The sequence below is a fragment of the Cordyceps javanica genome, chromosome 5 (genome assembly GCF_051103115.1).
Source record: "Cordyceps javanica chromosome 5, complete sequence".
In the NCBI taxonomy this organism is placed as follows: Eukaryota; Fungi; Ascomycota; class Sordariomycetes; order Hypocreales; family Cordycipitaceae; genus Cordyceps; species Cordyceps javanica.
In genome coordinates, this window is record NC_139299.1 from 2,385,778 (window position 1) to 2,403,161 (window position 17,384).

General features: G+C 50.4%; 5 protein-coding genes across 5 annotated transcripts; 2 read left to right on the forward strand and 3 right to left on the reverse strand.

The window, feature by feature from the left end:
* Window positions 1-2,734: 2,734 nt before the first annotated feature.
* On the reverse strand, window positions 2,735-7,006 carry V2A60_007956 (karyopherin MSN5; the record flags this gene model as incomplete). The annotated part of the gene is made up of 10 exons (XM_083259236.1): window positions 2,735-3,534; window positions 3,589-3,833; window positions 4,005-4,193; window positions 4,264-4,406; window positions 4,459-4,717; window positions 4,769-4,872; window positions 4,924-5,148; window positions 5,199-5,273; window positions 5,319-5,434; window positions 5,488-7,006. 10 exons carry the CDS (start codon window positions 7,004-7,006, stop codon window positions 2,735-2,737), a joined length of 3,675 nt encoding a protein of 1,224 aa, XP_083115362.1.
* Window positions 7,007-8,795: 1,789 nt separating this feature from the next.
* V2A60_007957 (diphthamide synthase) lies at window positions 8,796-9,062 on the reverse strand (the record flags this gene model as incomplete). Its single annotated transcript, XM_083259237.1, has 1 exon — window positions 8,796-9,062. One exon carries the CDS (start codon window positions 9,060-9,062, stop codon window positions 8,796-8,798), a length of 267 nt encoding a protein of 88 aa, XP_083115363.1.
* Window positions 9,063-10,853: 1,791 nt separating this feature from the next.
* Window positions 10,854-11,470, reverse strand: V2A60_007958 (acyl-CoA N-acyltransferase; the record flags this gene model as incomplete). The annotated part of the gene is made up of 2 exons (XM_083259238.1): window positions 10,854-11,228; window positions 11,291-11,470. 2 exons carry the CDS (start codon window positions 11,468-11,470, stop codon window positions 10,854-10,856), a joined length of 555 nt encoding a protein of 184 aa, XP_083115364.1.
* Window positions 11,471-12,634: 1,164 nt separating this feature from the next.
* Window positions 12,635-14,533, forward strand: V2A60_007959 (phospholipid:diacylglycerol acyltransferase; the record flags this gene model as incomplete). Its single annotated transcript, XM_083259239.1, has 1 exon — window positions 12,635-14,533. One exon carries the CDS (start codon window positions 12,635-12,637, stop codon window positions 14,531-14,533), a length of 1,899 nt encoding a protein of 632 aa, XP_083115365.1.
* Window positions 14,534-15,111: 578 nt separating this feature from the next.
* Window positions 15,112-16,742, forward strand: V2A60_007960 (DUF2013 domain-containing protein; the record flags this gene model as incomplete). Its single annotated transcript, XM_083259240.1, has 3 exons — window positions 15,112-15,169; window positions 15,236-15,771; window positions 15,822-16,742. 3 exons carry the CDS (start codon window positions 15,112-15,114, stop codon window positions 16,740-16,742), a joined length of 1,515 nt encoding a protein of 504 aa, XP_083115366.1.
* Window positions 16,743-17,384: the final 642 nt, after the last annotated feature.

A 17,384-nucleotide genomic window follows, 5' to 3' on the forward strand; every position in this document is an offset into this window, starting at 1 on the left:
ACGCTGTATGAGCACAAGGAGCGAAGCGCAGAAACAGACGGGCTGAGAGCTTTGGCAAAGCCTGTATCCAATATGGCAAGTCAATCTAAGTGCCTACCTACCTACCTACCTACCTAGACATGCAAGGTACCTACCTAAGTAGGTACCAACTGGTGTCATGGAAGTTAGTAAAGGTAGGTACCTACCCAGTAAGCTAACGACAGTTGGAAAGCAGGCACTGGGGTAGGTAGGGGAAGTGTTGATTGGCGAACTCGTCTGAGCTGGCAGTGGGTCAGTATTTCATACAATGCTGGCGGCCGGGAGAGAGGGTGGGGGTGTCTTGGTGCCCATGTGCCCTATCCGATGGGGTTCCTGCCAGTTGCTGATGAGGCCAGCGAACCAATTCAAAGTAGTGCAGACCCAGAATAAGACGTCAGGTGAAAAACGGACTGGCAGCTGGGTACATGGTGAGCAATAGAAGTACTCACACGACCAAGGCTGTGCGACACAGTCATCTGCTCCGTAACTGAGAGTATTGAAGAAGTACAACGAATCTCATACAGCCCGAAGAGAAGAGCTGGGTTCTATTTTCTGTATGTTTTATACCAACTGTCCTTAGGTGGCCTTCATGCAGAGAAAATGTCATTCACTGCGCGCTACGCTGTGCATTCGAGTTATCACCTGTCCATGTAAATATACCTACCTAGTACTGAGTAGATACTACTAGAGACGGTGGGACCGAGGGCTGCCACTTGAGCAGTTCTCAGTAATGTTCCACCCCCCGCCGGCCCATCTAATCCGTAGCGAACTCCCTTTACCACCAGCGCAGCAAGGCCGCTTATCAGCTGTGGTCATCTCCTATTCGAGCCTGGAGTAGAAAACTCTTTACACCATATACGCAGCTTGGGAGGACGAGTACCTGAGCGATATAACTAGCTGGCTGCCAACAAGCCTAACCAATGACACTAGGTGTGACGAATGAAGCACTTGACGGAGCGGACATGTCAGTCACCCGGTTGAGTCTAGGGTCACCCTCGCGACTTCTATTAATAACGATTCACACAGGGGTCACATACTGGTATTGAGAGACCATTCTGGCGATCGAGGCATGATCCTTGGACGTGAGATTCCTGAGACGCACCCAAACGGGATCAGTCTTCTGTTCAAACGCCAAAGAAATAAAGAATCTTGAGAATAGACTGATTACTCTCAAATCTAACCAACTTGCTAAAGATTTGAACGCGAGCCCCCAACTATTTATTTTTGGTATGGCAACTTATCTGATGAATGCAACTCTACAGGAAGCCCCACCCACCTCCAGGCTCGAACCCTGTGCTTGCGGGAACGGCCCGGTAGCCTGCAGCGCCATCTTGTTACCTAGCAACCTAGCTGGGTAAGGTAGCTTGGTTATTGGACCAGGAGGGGGGTTCCCAAACAAACAGACACTACCGCTTCACCAGGCCATTACAACAGCGCTTCCCCGCGATAGAATGCCAACCTTAGCACAGTCCATCGCAAACCCGGACTCTTGGCTTGGGGCGCACCATCTCTCTTTTCTATCAAGGCATTCAGTCTTTTTGTGCCTCTCCGTGTATTGCCGTGCTGCCAGAACGCCGGGTTTTTAGCTAGTCTGGTGATGGACTTTAGTTCACAAAGGTGCCGAGGACACCTCGACTGGCTCGTGACCAGTTTTCACGAAGATTATTGGAATCATTGCTGTTGGCAATGCTCTGCCTTTCACAAAGATGGGACACGAGGCTTCAAAGTGGCTTCTTCGCAGCGCAAATACGGATCCATCTCTATCGCTCCAGAAGGCATCGAACTGACAGCCTCGACTTTTAAGCATAATCTGACAATCATCCCAACCCACACAATCCCACCATCAACCGTGCTCATTAGCGGACTCTCCTGAACGCCATCACGTCTGAGCCCTGACCATACTCACCGAGCATCTCAACACGACGATAGTAACAGGGAGTTGACCAAACTCACGGCACTAATAATTTTGAGCGACAGGCTTCCATCTCAATCCCATCCACCAGAGCAGTACACAAAGCCTACTCAGTACCAGTCTTGTCAGCCCCCCTGGTCATTGCACAGGGGATCATTTAAACCAGTACTTATACCGCACACATATGGAGTACATACCGGTACTCGGTGGATACCTCACAGACCTAGCACGAAAATTCTCGCAAGGCTTTGCACCGTATCCCCCCCCCCCCTGGTGACCTCGACGTGGCTAGCGACACAGTGCCTCGCTAGATTAGACGACAGTTTTGCTTCTTATCTTTCAGCTTGCCATGTACATTGACTGTCTTTGCCATGCCTTGTGCTATGTTTGCTAGCTAATACACACGCTTTGTTTGGTGGTACCCAGTCGCTGGCCACGGGCTCGAAGACCGATGTATAATGAAACAGTGACCACGTTGTGCAACGGCCCCCTCGATATCGATAAAACAAACATTCGAATCTTGCAATACGCCTAAAGATTTCTTCTACTATCCTAGAAATACACAAGAAAACGCAAACACGGGATGAAGCTGTGCTCATAGCGCGCTGAGCCGTCAAAGTGATTTTGCCTCGCCTTCCCTGTGCGACGCCGAAGAGAAAAATTGAGATATCGCATGGCGGCGAATATTCCCAGAGCATCACAGATGTAGACATTCAGCTCTTATAAGGGTATATGACTGTTCATCTCACCTGGTATTGTGTGTATATGTTAGGGTCTTACCCTCGTGTACAACTAAAAAGCGTTCTAGGCATTAAATAGATTGGACACGCCATCCAGAGCATCCGGCGTGCTTCGCCTACCCCCCGCCACCTGATCCATTCGCGTTGCTCCGTTGCTCTGTGTCGTGGGCTCTGTCATGAAGCTCTGCGCCATTTTGCTCCGTCCGCCAGCCCTCTTGACGCGTCCACCCGCCGAGCTCTGTAGGCCGGCGCTCTTGGCCAGCTTGCCCATCTCGGACACACTGACGCCCTTGAGATCCCGGAGCAGCTCTAGCACGATGGCGCGCTGTTGCCGGCTGTGCGACCCGGGCTTGGCCATGTAGGGCTTCAGAAGCTCCAGTTCGCCGGCCTCCACGTTAGGCAGCGACGTTAAGAGATTGTGTGGCGTCATCGTCGCTGGACTATAGTGCACGTAGACCGCAGCGATGAGCGATGCTAATTCCTTTTGCACCTCCACGAAATATGGCTCGTGGAACGATGTCAAGCAAGCCCGGAGCACGTCGCTCGACAGATATTCTCGAATCGCAGATGCAATCTCCGTGGGAACGGGCGAGGGATCTGCGTGAGCCAATGAGCCATCGGGCTGGGTTTTTCTAGCCGCAGAGCTTGGTTGGAACTCGGGCACCAGAGAAATTAGTAGTCGGAGGACCATGCCGCAGCACCTAGTATCTCTCATTCGTATTCCGTGCGCACAAAATACTAGAAGAGGCTCGACAATCTCTTGATGAAGCAAACAGAATCGGCGCAGAGAGGGATAGTATTCCGTTGTCGGCGGTAATTCCGAGCCGTTGGCCTTCTGGGCTCTGGCTTGCAATGTTGGAGGATCTGGGTTGCTTGTTAGCTATTGACCGCCAATACAAGGGAAGCGAGCCAGCTTACTTTGTTTTGTGGGATCCAAAAAGTCCGCCATCATCACTACACCAGTATAAGTCACCTGGCGTAGAATGCTTTCTGATTTCATTTCTTCCTTCAGCCCATCTTCGCCATCAGCTGCAACACTCTGCTGTGCGTCCATCTTTTCCCATTCGCCATTGACTTTAGCATCCATTTGTCTAAAGCACGCCGAGAGCAACGGCGGTAAAAATCGCTCCCGGTAGTCAACAGGGCAGTCGTCCACCAAATATCTAACCAAATTAAGTAGATTGCTTTGTTGATGAGTCGACAGCCAGGTTGAGTCAGCAAAAAGGGCATTTGCCAATGGTCCAGGCAATCCTTCAAAGCCGTAAAATTGCAGTTCTAGCCGACTCATGCAGTATATAATTGCATAGGCCGTCTCCCTGACAAATCTAACGGACCCACGGATTGTTGAAGCCAGTCCCTCCATAGTGTTCTTTTTGTCTATTACTCTTGCATAGAAATCGTCTTTACTGCCATCTGAGATTCCAGCCTGCCAGAATCTGTCGCTCAGAACGCGAGAGACCATGGAGCGAGACTCATTGGGTAGACCGGTCCAGTTTTCTGGATTATGTGTGGCATGTGCAAAGCTATACAAAAATCAGCATCTTTGAAGAAGTTCGACTGGCTGGCTGGTAAGGAGGGGAAAAGTTCACGTACCTGAGTAATTGCAAGAGATCAGCTAAAAGACTGGAGAAGCCATCCTGCCACAACGCATACGAAGCTTGGAAGGCAGGGGAAGACTTGTCTAGACGCTCAACTGAGAAAGCAAGGAAAGATTTGGTCCCTCGCAACGGTAGGACCTGCAATTCGGTTAGATACAGAATAAAAGTTGAACCACAATCGCCAACGTACCTTGATGCACTCTTCCATCTCATTCTGTAGGGACAAACCCTCGGCATCAAGTTCATGAGAGCCCCAGTCTTGGATTTTATCGGCCTGTTTGCGAGCCAAGTAATCCTGCGCCTTGTTAAGAGCAAGCTGCTCGCAAAAGCCAGGATAAGATGCAACAGCAGATTTGAGGCTCTCTGTTTGCCACTGCGCCAAGACTGGACCAATAAACTCACTCAATTTATTGATTTTAGTCTGGAGATCAACTCTTTGCGCCCGATGACTGAGTCTTGTCAATACTGGCACTAATGAGAATATGGTTGGTTATACATACATTATCAGGAATAGAAAGCTTCGATACGCAAGCGACCGTTTATCGTCAAGCGTACCAGAAGAAAGCATCTCGTTGACCCGGGTCTCAATCTGATCAAAGACACCCTGACATTGTTGATCAGCAGTGAACGCCCTACATGCCTATCCGCAACATACCAGAAGATGGTCAGGCATTTCAGAAGCGAGTCTCTGTAATTCAACCATGCTCTCGCTTTGCAAATCTTTGATAGCGTCGTTGAATGCGCGATAATCTGGCTCGAGGGCGGGCCAGGTCATTAAAATATGCTCAAGAACTTTGAGCATGAAACCGGCGTTTTTGTTCAGCGCCGTTGTGGAAAATACGACCAGCAACTGCAAGGTGCGCTTTCTGACGATCGGATCCTATGCATCATTAGGAATGCTGACTCCGACAGCAGGGGCTGAATGCTCACCTCGAAGCTCATCCCCAGTAGTTTATTGCACCATGACTCCAAATTACTCTCCAATTCGCTAATTTCGGAGGTACCCTGTAGTAGTCAGTACTGGTTCAGAAGAGACAAAGATGTCCGTACAGAGTTTTGTTGGTGATGTCTTCGCCACTTCATGTAGCCTTTAAGCGTAGATTCGATGACTGTGAAGTGAGAGTCAACAATGAGGGCCGGCATAGAGTGTTTCGTATAAGATTGTTCTGGTGTGATCAGTATGTCTCTCCCAAAGCACGATAAAGCTGTATCAACTCACTGTTAAACGCTGGCTGTCCATCATATAGATGCTGGAGAATATGCTCAGTTCGGCCCAAAATGTGAGATACAGCATCCACAAGCTTAAGCTGGGCGATAGCTTCAATTACTTGGGAGCTATATCGTCGATAGTTGCCCAGAAATGCATGTCGTTCAGGCAACGTGTCGGTGTCTTCTTGTAGAAAGAGGAATGTCGCGTCTTCGTTGTCTTCAGGGAGGTTTTCGTAACGAACCATTCTGGAGCTGCAGACCTCCAGCAAGGGGCCGATCAAAGGAGACATAGCATCGCTATTGCCTATGTCTTTTCGATTGAGGAGACGCGTCCATGATACGAGGACGGGAATGGAAACCATCAAGCTTGGGTTCTGGACCACTTGGAGTAGAAGCTGAAGAAAACTCTCCTTTGCAGCATCACTTGGCATGCGACTGAATTTGCGGTCGAAATAGTCACCCAGGCTTGACAGCATTTCTGATAACTTCTTGAGAATCTGATACTTATCGTCATCGATGTCGCTGGGGTCGACAGCGGCCCATTGGTACAGATTTTTGCATAGCTCGACGGAGGATTGGTTGTACATTGGGGCGACGAGGTCGAGAAACTCCTCGTCTGTAAAATTGGTCCGGCAGTAGAGTGCATGAAGAGCATCGAGTGAGGCCTTTTGGATTTCTGGTACGGTAGAAGAAAGCCCCTGACACATATAATTGACACAGCCCGCGGCGGCAATAGCTTTAGGAATTGCCCAGGGCATGAGTGAGAGCATCAGAGACAGCCCCTTGATTGTGCAGGATTTAACTTCGTCGTTATCTGCTGGGGAAGCCGCTAGGCAGCTGCCGAGGAGCATAGAAAGCCTGCTTAGCCAGCCATCATGACCGGACCGCACGTCAGGGCCAGGGTGCCTACTTGGGAATGCTTCAACTAGCACAGCGGTTGGCGTGAATACTTCGACGCATGCCTTACTAAGGACACCCTCGCGCATTGCAACCACCGAATCATCGCCGGCGAAGACCTCGTCAGACAACGTCTCGAGAACGAACATGACGAGCTCCTTGTGCACTGCTGAGTCGGGAACCTCCCAGAGCTGGACAAGCATCGCATCCATGTCAAGCCACTCACTTCCCCAGCAGCGCTTCGCCACTTCGACCCAGAGCTGCGCCGTCTTGTTCCGAAGATAGGCAGGGTCGCCACGCGAAACGCCCTGGGCGAGTTCCAGAACCCAGTTTCTCAATGTCAATGCCTGCTCTTCGTTATATCCAGACCACTTGTAACGGATCGCGTGCTCCAAGAGCGAAAGGGCGTAATGTCGCACAACAGGCGGTTGTGCTTTGTCGCTGGCGAGGTTGTAGCCTTGCATCGGTGCTTCGTCATGGCTTTTGATTTCTTCGAGAAAGTTTTGCGCATCGCGCCTTGCGTTATTGTTCGAGAACGGGCTATGGACAACGTCGAGGGCTTCCCGAATCTTGGTCATGGGTTCTGCAGCCCCGCCACTGCCACCCAACGCGCCAGCGCCGTTGGCAGCCATAGTTGTTTTGCCGCAGGGCGAGCGATCGACGTGAGATGCGGTATATCCGTGTTACTGAGGTCGTGCAGCGGCGAGGTTGGGGAAGAAGTGAAGCTTCCTGCGTGACTTGTGAAGCGGTGTGTTATCGTGGTGACATGGAGGACGAAGCGAGTGTGAGAAAACGCAGTAACGCGCAGATTCTTGGTGGCGTGGGTGGGCACTCAGACGGTCGAATGTTGAAATTCAAGCAGTCGCAAGCAAATACGTGGCGCTTACAGTAAGGATGCACGTTCAAAGCAAACGCGTTCGCGGGAAAATTGAAAGATGCCACGCTTCGACACAGAGCTGCAACTTTCGAGAGCGATTGGAGGCTGGGCTGGCAAAGAGGTGAGATGGTGGTGGAGAGCCCCGCTGCCGCGCGCTGCCCTTGAAGACCGTCTACAGCCCAGTCGTACCACGATGCACACGTGCGACCTGTCACGGTAATGCAGGTCCCAAGTCTCGCAGCCTGGAGAAACCAAGAACGCTGATCTCGCACCTAACGAGATTTGGCATTGGTCGTATTGGACTGTCAATCAGGCCATCAGGAGCATTTCATTCCGCTGCGACGACAACGTATCCAGGTAGCCACTGCATCTGGCAGTGAACCTGACAGCCCCTAACAAGTAGCAGAATCCAAAAAGCATCTCGCATACAGAAATCATGTACTAAGCGGAGAATCTGCATTTGTATGATCTTATTGTTCAATGCTATCGTTTGTGCAGATCACCACTCCCTAAGCTGCGTCCTACTCAAAACTGCATTCCCATGTGCAGAGCAGCTTGTCGTAAAAGCTGCTTGATACACAGATAACTTTCTTCGCTCCACTGAAAACAAAGTCGCTGGCGTAATTCATGCTTTTGTGATCCTCGAATCTTGCGACGATTCGTAGCGACCATGATCCACCGACGTTCCGGCGTATCTCGACAACCCGAGCGCCTCCATGCATGCAGGATGCGAGAAGCACTATGTGTACTGCATCCTGGTCCATGCTTTGGCTGATTAGATCTAGTCTCCAAACACCACCTTCAAGATTTTCCTCCAAAACTTGCTCAACCCGCCGCATACCATGGGACTCATGTAAGTCGTGGATGATAAACGCACGTAAATGGTCATCATAGCTTCCGGTTATGACGACCCTTCCCCCCCCCTCGCTTTTGAGCTCCAAAGGTAAGATGGCTGTTACACCGGCGCCATGCTTCCCTTTGATAGACATGGGAGCGTATTGCTCCTTTGGTAGGGCGGAAAAGTCACCAGCCTGCCAACTGCAAGATGTGTATCGAAGAATTGAGTCATCTCCGCCACAGTAAGCGGTAATATTGATAGGCTCAGATGCCGAAGGTGACGGTGAAGGCGAGAGTGCGATAGACCACGCCTCAAGAGAGTTGGAAATGTTGATTTCGGCATACCGAAATATTTGCCACCCCTCATCCAAGTAGAGCAGGCGAGCACCACCTACGGACGTTGTAACAACCAAGACATTGGGTAGTATTGGATGCCATTTGCATTGGAGATAGAGGACATTCTCACCGAGATCATCACATCTGCTTGTAGCTAAATGTTTCAACGGCGCAGACTTGTCGGTGGCTTCTAATCGGAAAATTGCCAGCGTTCCTGTGCTGGAAACAGCGGCTAGAATGTCCCCATTCGCCTTGACTTCATTATTGAACCGAATATCTAGCAAAGCAGAAGGCTGCGAAACTGTATGTACCAATGATCTTTCCCGACGGGTTAAAAAGAGGTAGATTCAGTAGGGATGGAGAATGCCCACTTACAATTCGGGAGGCAGGTCGTCACTGATATTGAATACCAAGAGGCTGCCGTTGCGATTTTGAGACTTCCTTTCGGCATTGGCCTCGGCCTCAGCAGCCTCCTCAGCAGCCTCCTCCGCAGCCTCCTCAGCGCCTCCCTCCGCCCGTTGTAAGTTGTAGGTCCCAACCACGAAGTAGTTGGGGTATTTGCGGCAAAATTGCAGGCAGCTAGGGGGGAGGTCCAGTATTAGCGACTGAATTGACTGCAATACAGGGGCAGTGTCCATGATAGGAAAAAAGTCAAAAGTTGTCAATCAGTTGTATGAGATGTGGAAAAATGAAGCGGTTGCTGCAAATTTCGACAACGCTGTTTGGTTGTGGGCCGCCTCAATATGAACGCGCTATATTTTTATCAATTCCAGCCGGCTAACGAATTCCGACATTGACAGGCGTTGAAGTTATTCATGGCAACATGTTGGAGTAATTTGTGTGTGCCAATTCTTCATGCTCAAATAGATGACTTAATATGATTCTCAGCTTACGGCTTGGGTGCAAACTGCCAGTAAACACTGCGCGTCATCCTTGTCAGGGTTGATCCCCCCATTTCCCCGCCAGCTCGTTCCATTATCTCTCGTTTGCATACTGCTCGCTCAGCCCTTTCTTCGTCATTCATCCCTAGCTTTGAACTGCCATATTCGCTACATATACAGTATTGTTATTGACTCGGTGCTCTCCTTCTCAGGTGCTACAACGAATGGCTCACAGACGGGCTGCATCTGATGATTCGTCATTCTACGGCAAGCCGCTCGACTCTGTTTTATCAGACAGTTTCTGACTGTTATAACTAGGTGATGAATTTACAGTGGAAGCCCTGAATCATCGCGTTGAAGCTTTTGATTTCGACAAGTGGATGATGCAGCATCAGGAGCAGCCTGGGCGGCCGCGGCCGCGCATGCTCCCAACTCATATGACGTCTGAGTTGCACAACCCCTACGCAGGGGTTCCGTATGCTTGGCAGCTTACAGAGACTGTAGACGATTTCCTTTCTCGTCTCCCCCCTGCCTCGACAGAGCAGACTCTGGAGACTCCATGGATATATATTTGCAACCCCTACATTCCGCGCGTCTCAAAATCGAAAAGTCTGAACCAAACGAGCCAAGGCAACGAAGATGAGGGGCCTGAGCAAGAAGGCTCCAAGTTAGATGTTGTTATCGAAGGTGGCAGAGAGCGACTTGAACTTTTGGGTGCCTTTCTTCGAGAACTCCCGAAATTCGGCAAGGCGGCTTCCACCACTGAGAGGGAGAAAAATAGGGAGCGGTCACAAGCTACACTTGACATTTTACACCTTGCGCACGTCGGGAAAGTTCGTTCAGGAAAGGTGAGACGAGTTTTGTCACCACGAGAAACCCCGCTGACTGTTGCGCGTAAGTGGATGCTCTTTTGCGATGTTTCGGAGGTGAATGAGGTTTGGGATATTGTTGCCAAAGCGACGGCCAGTAATGAGCTCGGAATCGCGGCAAAAGTTGCTCCGAGATCCGAACAAGAAGATTCGCGAAAAGAGCGCCTTATCTGCATCTATACTCATGACTTTATGGATAAAGTCGACATTGGTCGTGTCGTCCAGAGATTGATGCAGCTGGGGCTGGCAGATAGCAAATCGAGAAGGATTTATTACAAGCCTGGTGAGTTAAAATGCTTGTTTACTCTGTTATTGATGCTAATGTAGTAGATGTATTTACATATCTAGGTATATCAGGCGGAAATCCGTGGGGCTTAAAAGCCTCTATCTACAACTCCGCGGAGGCATTTCCGTCAACACAGGATTTTGCGATGACGCTATGAGGCTCACGTTATCACATGAGTTATGATACAGTAATAGGATTCAGAAAGCCCAAAATATTTGAATACTGTAATACGATAAGGATATAACTAATAATAGAACAGGCCAAAACTCCAACTCCAACCGCGTATTCCGCTACAAATGCTTTGCCTAGTGTATCAAATGCTCCAAATCACGCTCACGATGACAAAATGAGGTTCAATAGCAGTGTGCAGAATCCAAACCTAGATCGAATAGCTTATTCCTCGAGACCCCCAACAAGAACATCGTCGGGGTCTACGGCTCTCAGAGGCAGCACCAGCCGGTATGCGCTGTTGCCATTGAGGTAGTATCGGTGAAGTTTTTTCGACCGCAGGAAGCCAAGCTGCTCATATAGACGCATAGCTGGGACGTTTGTCTCCTCAGTCTCGAGTACAATTTCATCACCATTTCGTTTGGCCATGGCATCAATTGCACGTTTAACGAGAGCAGTAGCCACACCATGTCCTCGGTACGGAGACGCCACCGCAAGCATTGCGATATAGCCCCGCCGTGTAGGGGTTGAGCGACAGGCGTGAATTTCAAGTTTACAGATGATGACGCCAATGAGAGAACCATCTTGAGGATTAAGCGCCTTTCATGGTGTCAGCAAGTCTCGCCAAAGTTATCAGAAGCGGAAAACCGCGTGGTGCATACCATGAAGCATAGATGCGCCCACTGGCAAAGAAAGTACCGATACACGTAGATACTGTAGGGCTCGCTCAAGTCCTTGGAGATGAGTGAGCGGATAGCGGGGAGGTACTGGGCCTCGAATTTGTGCTCATATTGGACGTAGCTCAGCTCGGTAGGAGGCGCCTTGGCAGGCACCACATCCATCGTAGGCGAGTAAAGTATATGAACAAAGTGTTTGGACTGGTTTGAGTGGTGTAGAACAGCGCGGATTGAAGCAATATTCCCAGCCGTCAAGGTTGTCAGGATGTGGCGTTGGTTAGAAGATGGGTGAGATTTGAGACTCGGCGGGGCAGTACGAATGTATGGCGGGGCACGGTCAAGGCCAGGTTCTGAAGCGGAGGAGAGGCTATCGGTTAATGATAGGCACGAAGTATCGATCAGGGCATGGACATGCGAGCTGGAAGAGGAAATTGAGAAGAGAGGACGAGCGGAATCCATAAGAAGACTTATATCAGGCAGATTTCGAAGTTGTCAGCAGGATTGTGATGTGCCCTAGCCGGTGACTCAATTGCTGCCTGGCATACGGCGAGGCGTTCTGGCGCTTCCTTAGTGGCGGGAATGGTCAACTTGCAGCCTGAACCGGGCCTTGGCCGGCGCATGGCTTCGAGATTGCATGTATGGCCTGCATAAAACGAGAGATGGGTGCCCAAAAACGGAGCTCTATTTACTTATCGGATTGGCGCAGTCGAAGATGCATAATCTGGCCAGGGTGGCACTGCACATAATACAAGATACAACCAGTAGAGTTGCACCAAGACAGTGTGGGGGGATGAGGTCGGACCAAGCATTTATCGATCTGTCGGTATAGAAAAGCAGTATAAGATGGGGATGGGCACAGAGGCGGGAAGGATAAGACGATTCATATTCTGGCAGCAAACTCTCTGCAGCCTTGGGCGGGAAGATGCGCTGTGGAGAGAGGGGAGGGTCGCTGGTGCAGGCGCACAACTCGCGTGGCTTTCGTGTCAGGGACTCAGGGCACCCTCGGCAGAATTAAATCTGCGAGAAACCCCAGCGACCTTTGACGTCAACCGCCACACCCCGGTCCAGTTCTCACATGCTCACCGTGGGATCCGAGTCGCTTCTTCGCGCCGTGTTTTTTCCCTTTGCCTTTGCAACTTTGCACTTAAAACTCCAAAACAATCTGTAGCTGGCCTCGGGTATTTCATTTACCACTGCCGACAGCTGGCCGTAAAGATCACGAACTGTTTTGCGCCAACTATCTACCTATCTCGATACCTAGCCTCTGCTACCTCGACAAGTGCGTCGCGCACCACGCGCGACCGGTCCTCTGTGATAGAAAAACAAAAAATGTCCTCGAACGTTCGGCGCCGCAACGTCCCCGAATCGCAATCACAACCCAACAGCCATACCGAAAAACATGACTCTGCCGCCCAGGTTCAAGAGCCGACCGACCAGCCAGTGGTGCAAATAGTACAGAAACCCAAGACGCGGAAGCGCCGCAATACTTTCATCTTTTTGCTCGGTGGCCTGTGCGGTCTAATAGCAGCGGGCTTCTTTGCCTCGAGCAATGACTTGATTGAATTTCCAGAGTTGCTAGGCGACCTCAGCATGGACACATTTGTCGACATACTCCCTGCTGGCCTGATCAACGATGTCAGGGACCTCATGCAGGGCGAACGTGATATTGCCGAGGCTTACGACTCGTTCTATGTTGGTCTGAAGGCACGCGCAGAAGGCCTGCACGCGGACCACCCTATGGTAATGATCCCAGGCGTTATCTCGACGGGACTGGAATCATGGGGTACCGCCAACGTCTCTCGAAGTTATTTTCGCAAGCGGCTTTGGGGAAGTTGGACAATGATGCGTGCTCTGGTCATGGACAAGGAAAATTGGAAAAGGCATGTTATGCTAGATAAACATACAGGACTTGACCCACCTCTGATGAAGCTGCGTGCGGCTCAGGGCTTCGATGCAACCGACTTTTTCATAACCGGTTACTGGATCTGGAACAAAATCTTCGAAAATCTAGCCACCATTGGTTATGACCCGACCAACTCTTTCACAGCTGCGTATGACTGGCGCCTGTCATACCCTGATCTTGAGGTTCGCGACCGCTACTTCTCCCGCCTCAAATCCCATATTGAAGGCGCCTTGGCTACGGACGGAAGAAAGGTTGTACTGGCTTCTCACAGCATGGGAAGCCAAGTCATGTTCTACTTTTTCAACTGGGTGGAGTCTGAGCATGGTGGTCGCGGCGGAAGCGATTGGGTCGAAAAGCACGTTGATTCTTGGATCAATATCAGTGGCTGTATGCTCGGCGCTGTCAAGGATCTTACGGCAGTTCTTTCTGGTGAGATGCGAGACACTGCACAGCTTAATGCCTTTGCGATCTATGGCCTCGAGAAATTCCTGAGCAAGGCGGAAAGAGCTGAAATTTTTCGCGCTATGCCAGGCATCTCCTCCATGCTTCCTATCGGTGGCGAAGCGGTTTGGGGGGGTATAGATTGGGCACCCGATGATATCGCTGGCCAAAATATATCGTACGGTTCTTTCCTTAATTTCCGTGTCAGTTCCAACAACACCACTCCATTAAACAACATGACGGTCGATGACTCCATCGACTATCTGATGACGGTCACCGAAGACTGGTATAGTGAGAAGATATCGAAGAGTTATTCTCGCAGCATCGCGCACACCACAGCCGAGGTCGAAAAAAACCAAGACAACCCAAAGATGTGGCACAACCCACTCGCGTCACGACTTCCCAACGCCCCAAGTCTGAAGATTTTCTGCTTCTATGGCGTCGGAAAACCAACTGAGAGAGGATACTACTATCGTGTTCCAGATCTGTCAGAAACTCTACTGAACATTACTATTGATACTGATTTAACAGAGGGGCCGGTAGACCACGGTGTAGTCATGGGAGAGGGCGACGGCACTGTCAATCTACTGAGTACTGGATACATGTGTAACCGCGGATGGCACATGAAGCGCTACAACCCAGCTGGCTCGCGTATTACTGTTGTGGAAATGCCTCATGAGCCAGAGAGATTTAACCCACGAGGAGGCCCGAAAACGGCAGACCATGTCGACATTCTGGGCCGACAGAATCTCAACGAGTTGATATTGAGAATTGCTGCTGGAAAGGGGGATACTATCTCTGATTACATTGTCAGCGATATTCTCCTCTACGCAGACAAAGTGAAGATTTACGAGGAAGGCGAGGAGCCGAGTGGTGGTCGGTAAATATGTAGTAATGGGGTTGTTGCATTCGATTTTGGCGTTCTGGTGTGGGTTTGTAATCAGGGACGGGCGGAATTTTCTCGCATCACAATATATTTGAACCAAACAAATCAGTTAAATCATGACGTTCAGGCAATTACAATCTTACAGTGCCGAGATATAGAATACTTGTGTCTAGTGCACAACCATGACTCCCCGAAATGTGGCTAACAACCAGGAAGGTAGGTAGCAGGTAGGTACCGCAGTGGGTTGGTACCTACCTTTAGGCTACCTACCTGCCTACGTGCCTACCTACCTTGTTCAAAACCCGATGTCGTTTGGGGGCATGAGGTCACAGCAACAGGGGCACGCTACCCCACATCAGCCGAGCACCCTTTCATTGTTCTGCGATCGTCTCTACTCTACCTGAAAAGCTTCAAACAGTCAGCTCCCGCAAGCTAATCGGTTATATGTATAATGCATACCTTTTGATCTTGTTCTTGGATCCCCCCCCCCACCGGTCTCACCTCGCCGAGGAATTATACGAAGCATCTGCGACACTCGATGTTGTTGGCACGGCGTCCACCTGGGCATGATATGCAATGGCTGACGTTGAGGGGGTAACGTTCTCTGCCGAGGATGAAGAACAACTCTGGACAGGTACGCAGGTAGCGCGCTTGATTTCGACTTCAAGAATCATTGTCTGACCTGGATGTTTGCTTCTAGAAATTGACACTTGCGTGTCGAGCCCATGCGACGGCCACGAATCGATAGACGACGCGCTGCGAACGTGGCTGGAACTGGCTGCGCGGCTGCGAGAACGGCTCCCTGAAAGCCAGGAAGACTCAATAATTTGCGCGCAGATGCTCATAAACAGTCAGCTCTTCCAACAGAACAAGGAATACGTTCGCACCCAACTTATACACAGTCTACTTCAAGAGGAAGACGTCGCCTCCTTGCATGCTATAACATCTCTACTGCTTCTCGACGGGCACTACGATGAGGCTATATTCCCACGCATGCTTTCAGAAGCATGTTTTCCACGGCTGGTGGAGCTGATAGCGGCTAGGCAAGATGACGAGGATGCGCGTCTGCATCGCTTTTTGCTACAGCTGATGTACGAGATGTCGCGTGTGGAAAGGCTCCGACCGGAAGAACTAGTGTTGGTTGACGATGAATTCATACACTGCCTCTTCAGCATCATCGAAGGTGTTTCTGACGATGTACATGATCCGTATCACTACCCTACCATCAGAGTTTTGGTGAGTGTATTCATAGTCGTCGCATTGCTCTGCCAACTAACACCGCATAGCTTGTGATGAATGAGCAGTATATGCTGGCCTCTACGGAGCCTATTGAAGGGCCAAACGGAACGCACGCACCTTTGACAAACCGCATTATCAAATGCCTTAGTCTGCACGGTCCGTCGTTCAAAACATTTGGCGAGAACATCATTTTGCTACTAAATCGAGAGACTGAAACATCTCTCCAACTCCTCATTCTGAAGCTATTATACCTGCTCTTCACAACCAAAGCAACATACGAATATTTCTACACCAACGACTTACGAGTTCTATTAGACGTCATTATCCGGAATCTAATGGACCTACCAGATGAGAGAATATCTCTCAGACATACATATCTGAGAGTGCTTTACCCACTGTTGGCACATACACAACTTAGCCATCCACCTCATTACAAGCAAGATGAGATACTGAAGGTTTTGAAGATTCTTCGTGGCTCGCTGAATGCACATTTTGCGCCAGCCGATGAGACCACGGTCCGGCTAGTGGATCGAGTAGCTAAAGTCAAGTGGCTCGAGGCAGGCAGCATGGACGGAGCCTCCGAGGTGGCTCGAAAATTTCTCGGTATCAGTCTTTCTCCGACCCAGTACGCAAGCAGTATTAGTGTTGGAGATGTTGCTGGCGTCATGGAGAAGCCTGGCGTGCAGACACCGAGCCGAAGCGCCGGCAACGGCGCGCGAAATCAAGATGCCTCCAGCCCGCCACCGCCACAGGATGAAGTGAGCAAGACGGTCCGGGCCAAAAAACCTCTACCAGCCGTTCCCAAGCATCGCCACGGTGTTCTCTTCAAGGATGTGGCAAACAAGTCAGTCACGAACGGTGAAGCCAAGAAGGTGCCGCCCAAGGCGCCGCCGCCGCGTCGACGGGGCAAGATGAAAGTAGCCGAATCGCCGCCGATAGAGACTATCACGGAAATGCCACCAGAATAACGATCATAGCAATATATGAAACGGGGCCTCAGGCAACTTTACGGGCAATGATGGAGAGCCACTTACGGCGCTTTTCCGCGCTTTCTGCCGGCGAAAGGCGGCAGTCTTATTGAGAGGGTGAATACAGATATATAATGTCCATCCGAAGCACCATCGTCTTGGTAGATCTGGACAAAGTGTGCTCGGGCTACTATCTTGTGCCCCTTGGCAACGAGCACAGTGTGCCTTTTGATACCCTAAATTGTTCGGCGTATTGATTGTGCGAGACGGGTTGTCCTGTCAGGAGGAAATGGACGCGTTAGCCAGGCTCTGTACAGAATGCAAATCGACCGCTAGCACAAGCACGCAATCGATTCTTCTAGGCTGGCGTGTGCGGCATGATTGTATAATTAGGGCGATCCAAGACTGCCAAAGGCTTGTGGTGAGCATCTACACAACAACCTTCAGCAGCACATCCCATCCTGTGTCAAGACCTGGACCAAGGAGAATCAAGGCGGTCAATACGAATAGTGTCCTATATCTAAGCATCTCGGCGCCCCTTCCTCTACTTCGGTACGCTGCTTTGGCCTCACTGGCCTTCTTCCGTTTTATTCTCTGTAAAAGGTACTTTGGTAATTGGTACATGTCATATAGCACTCGACT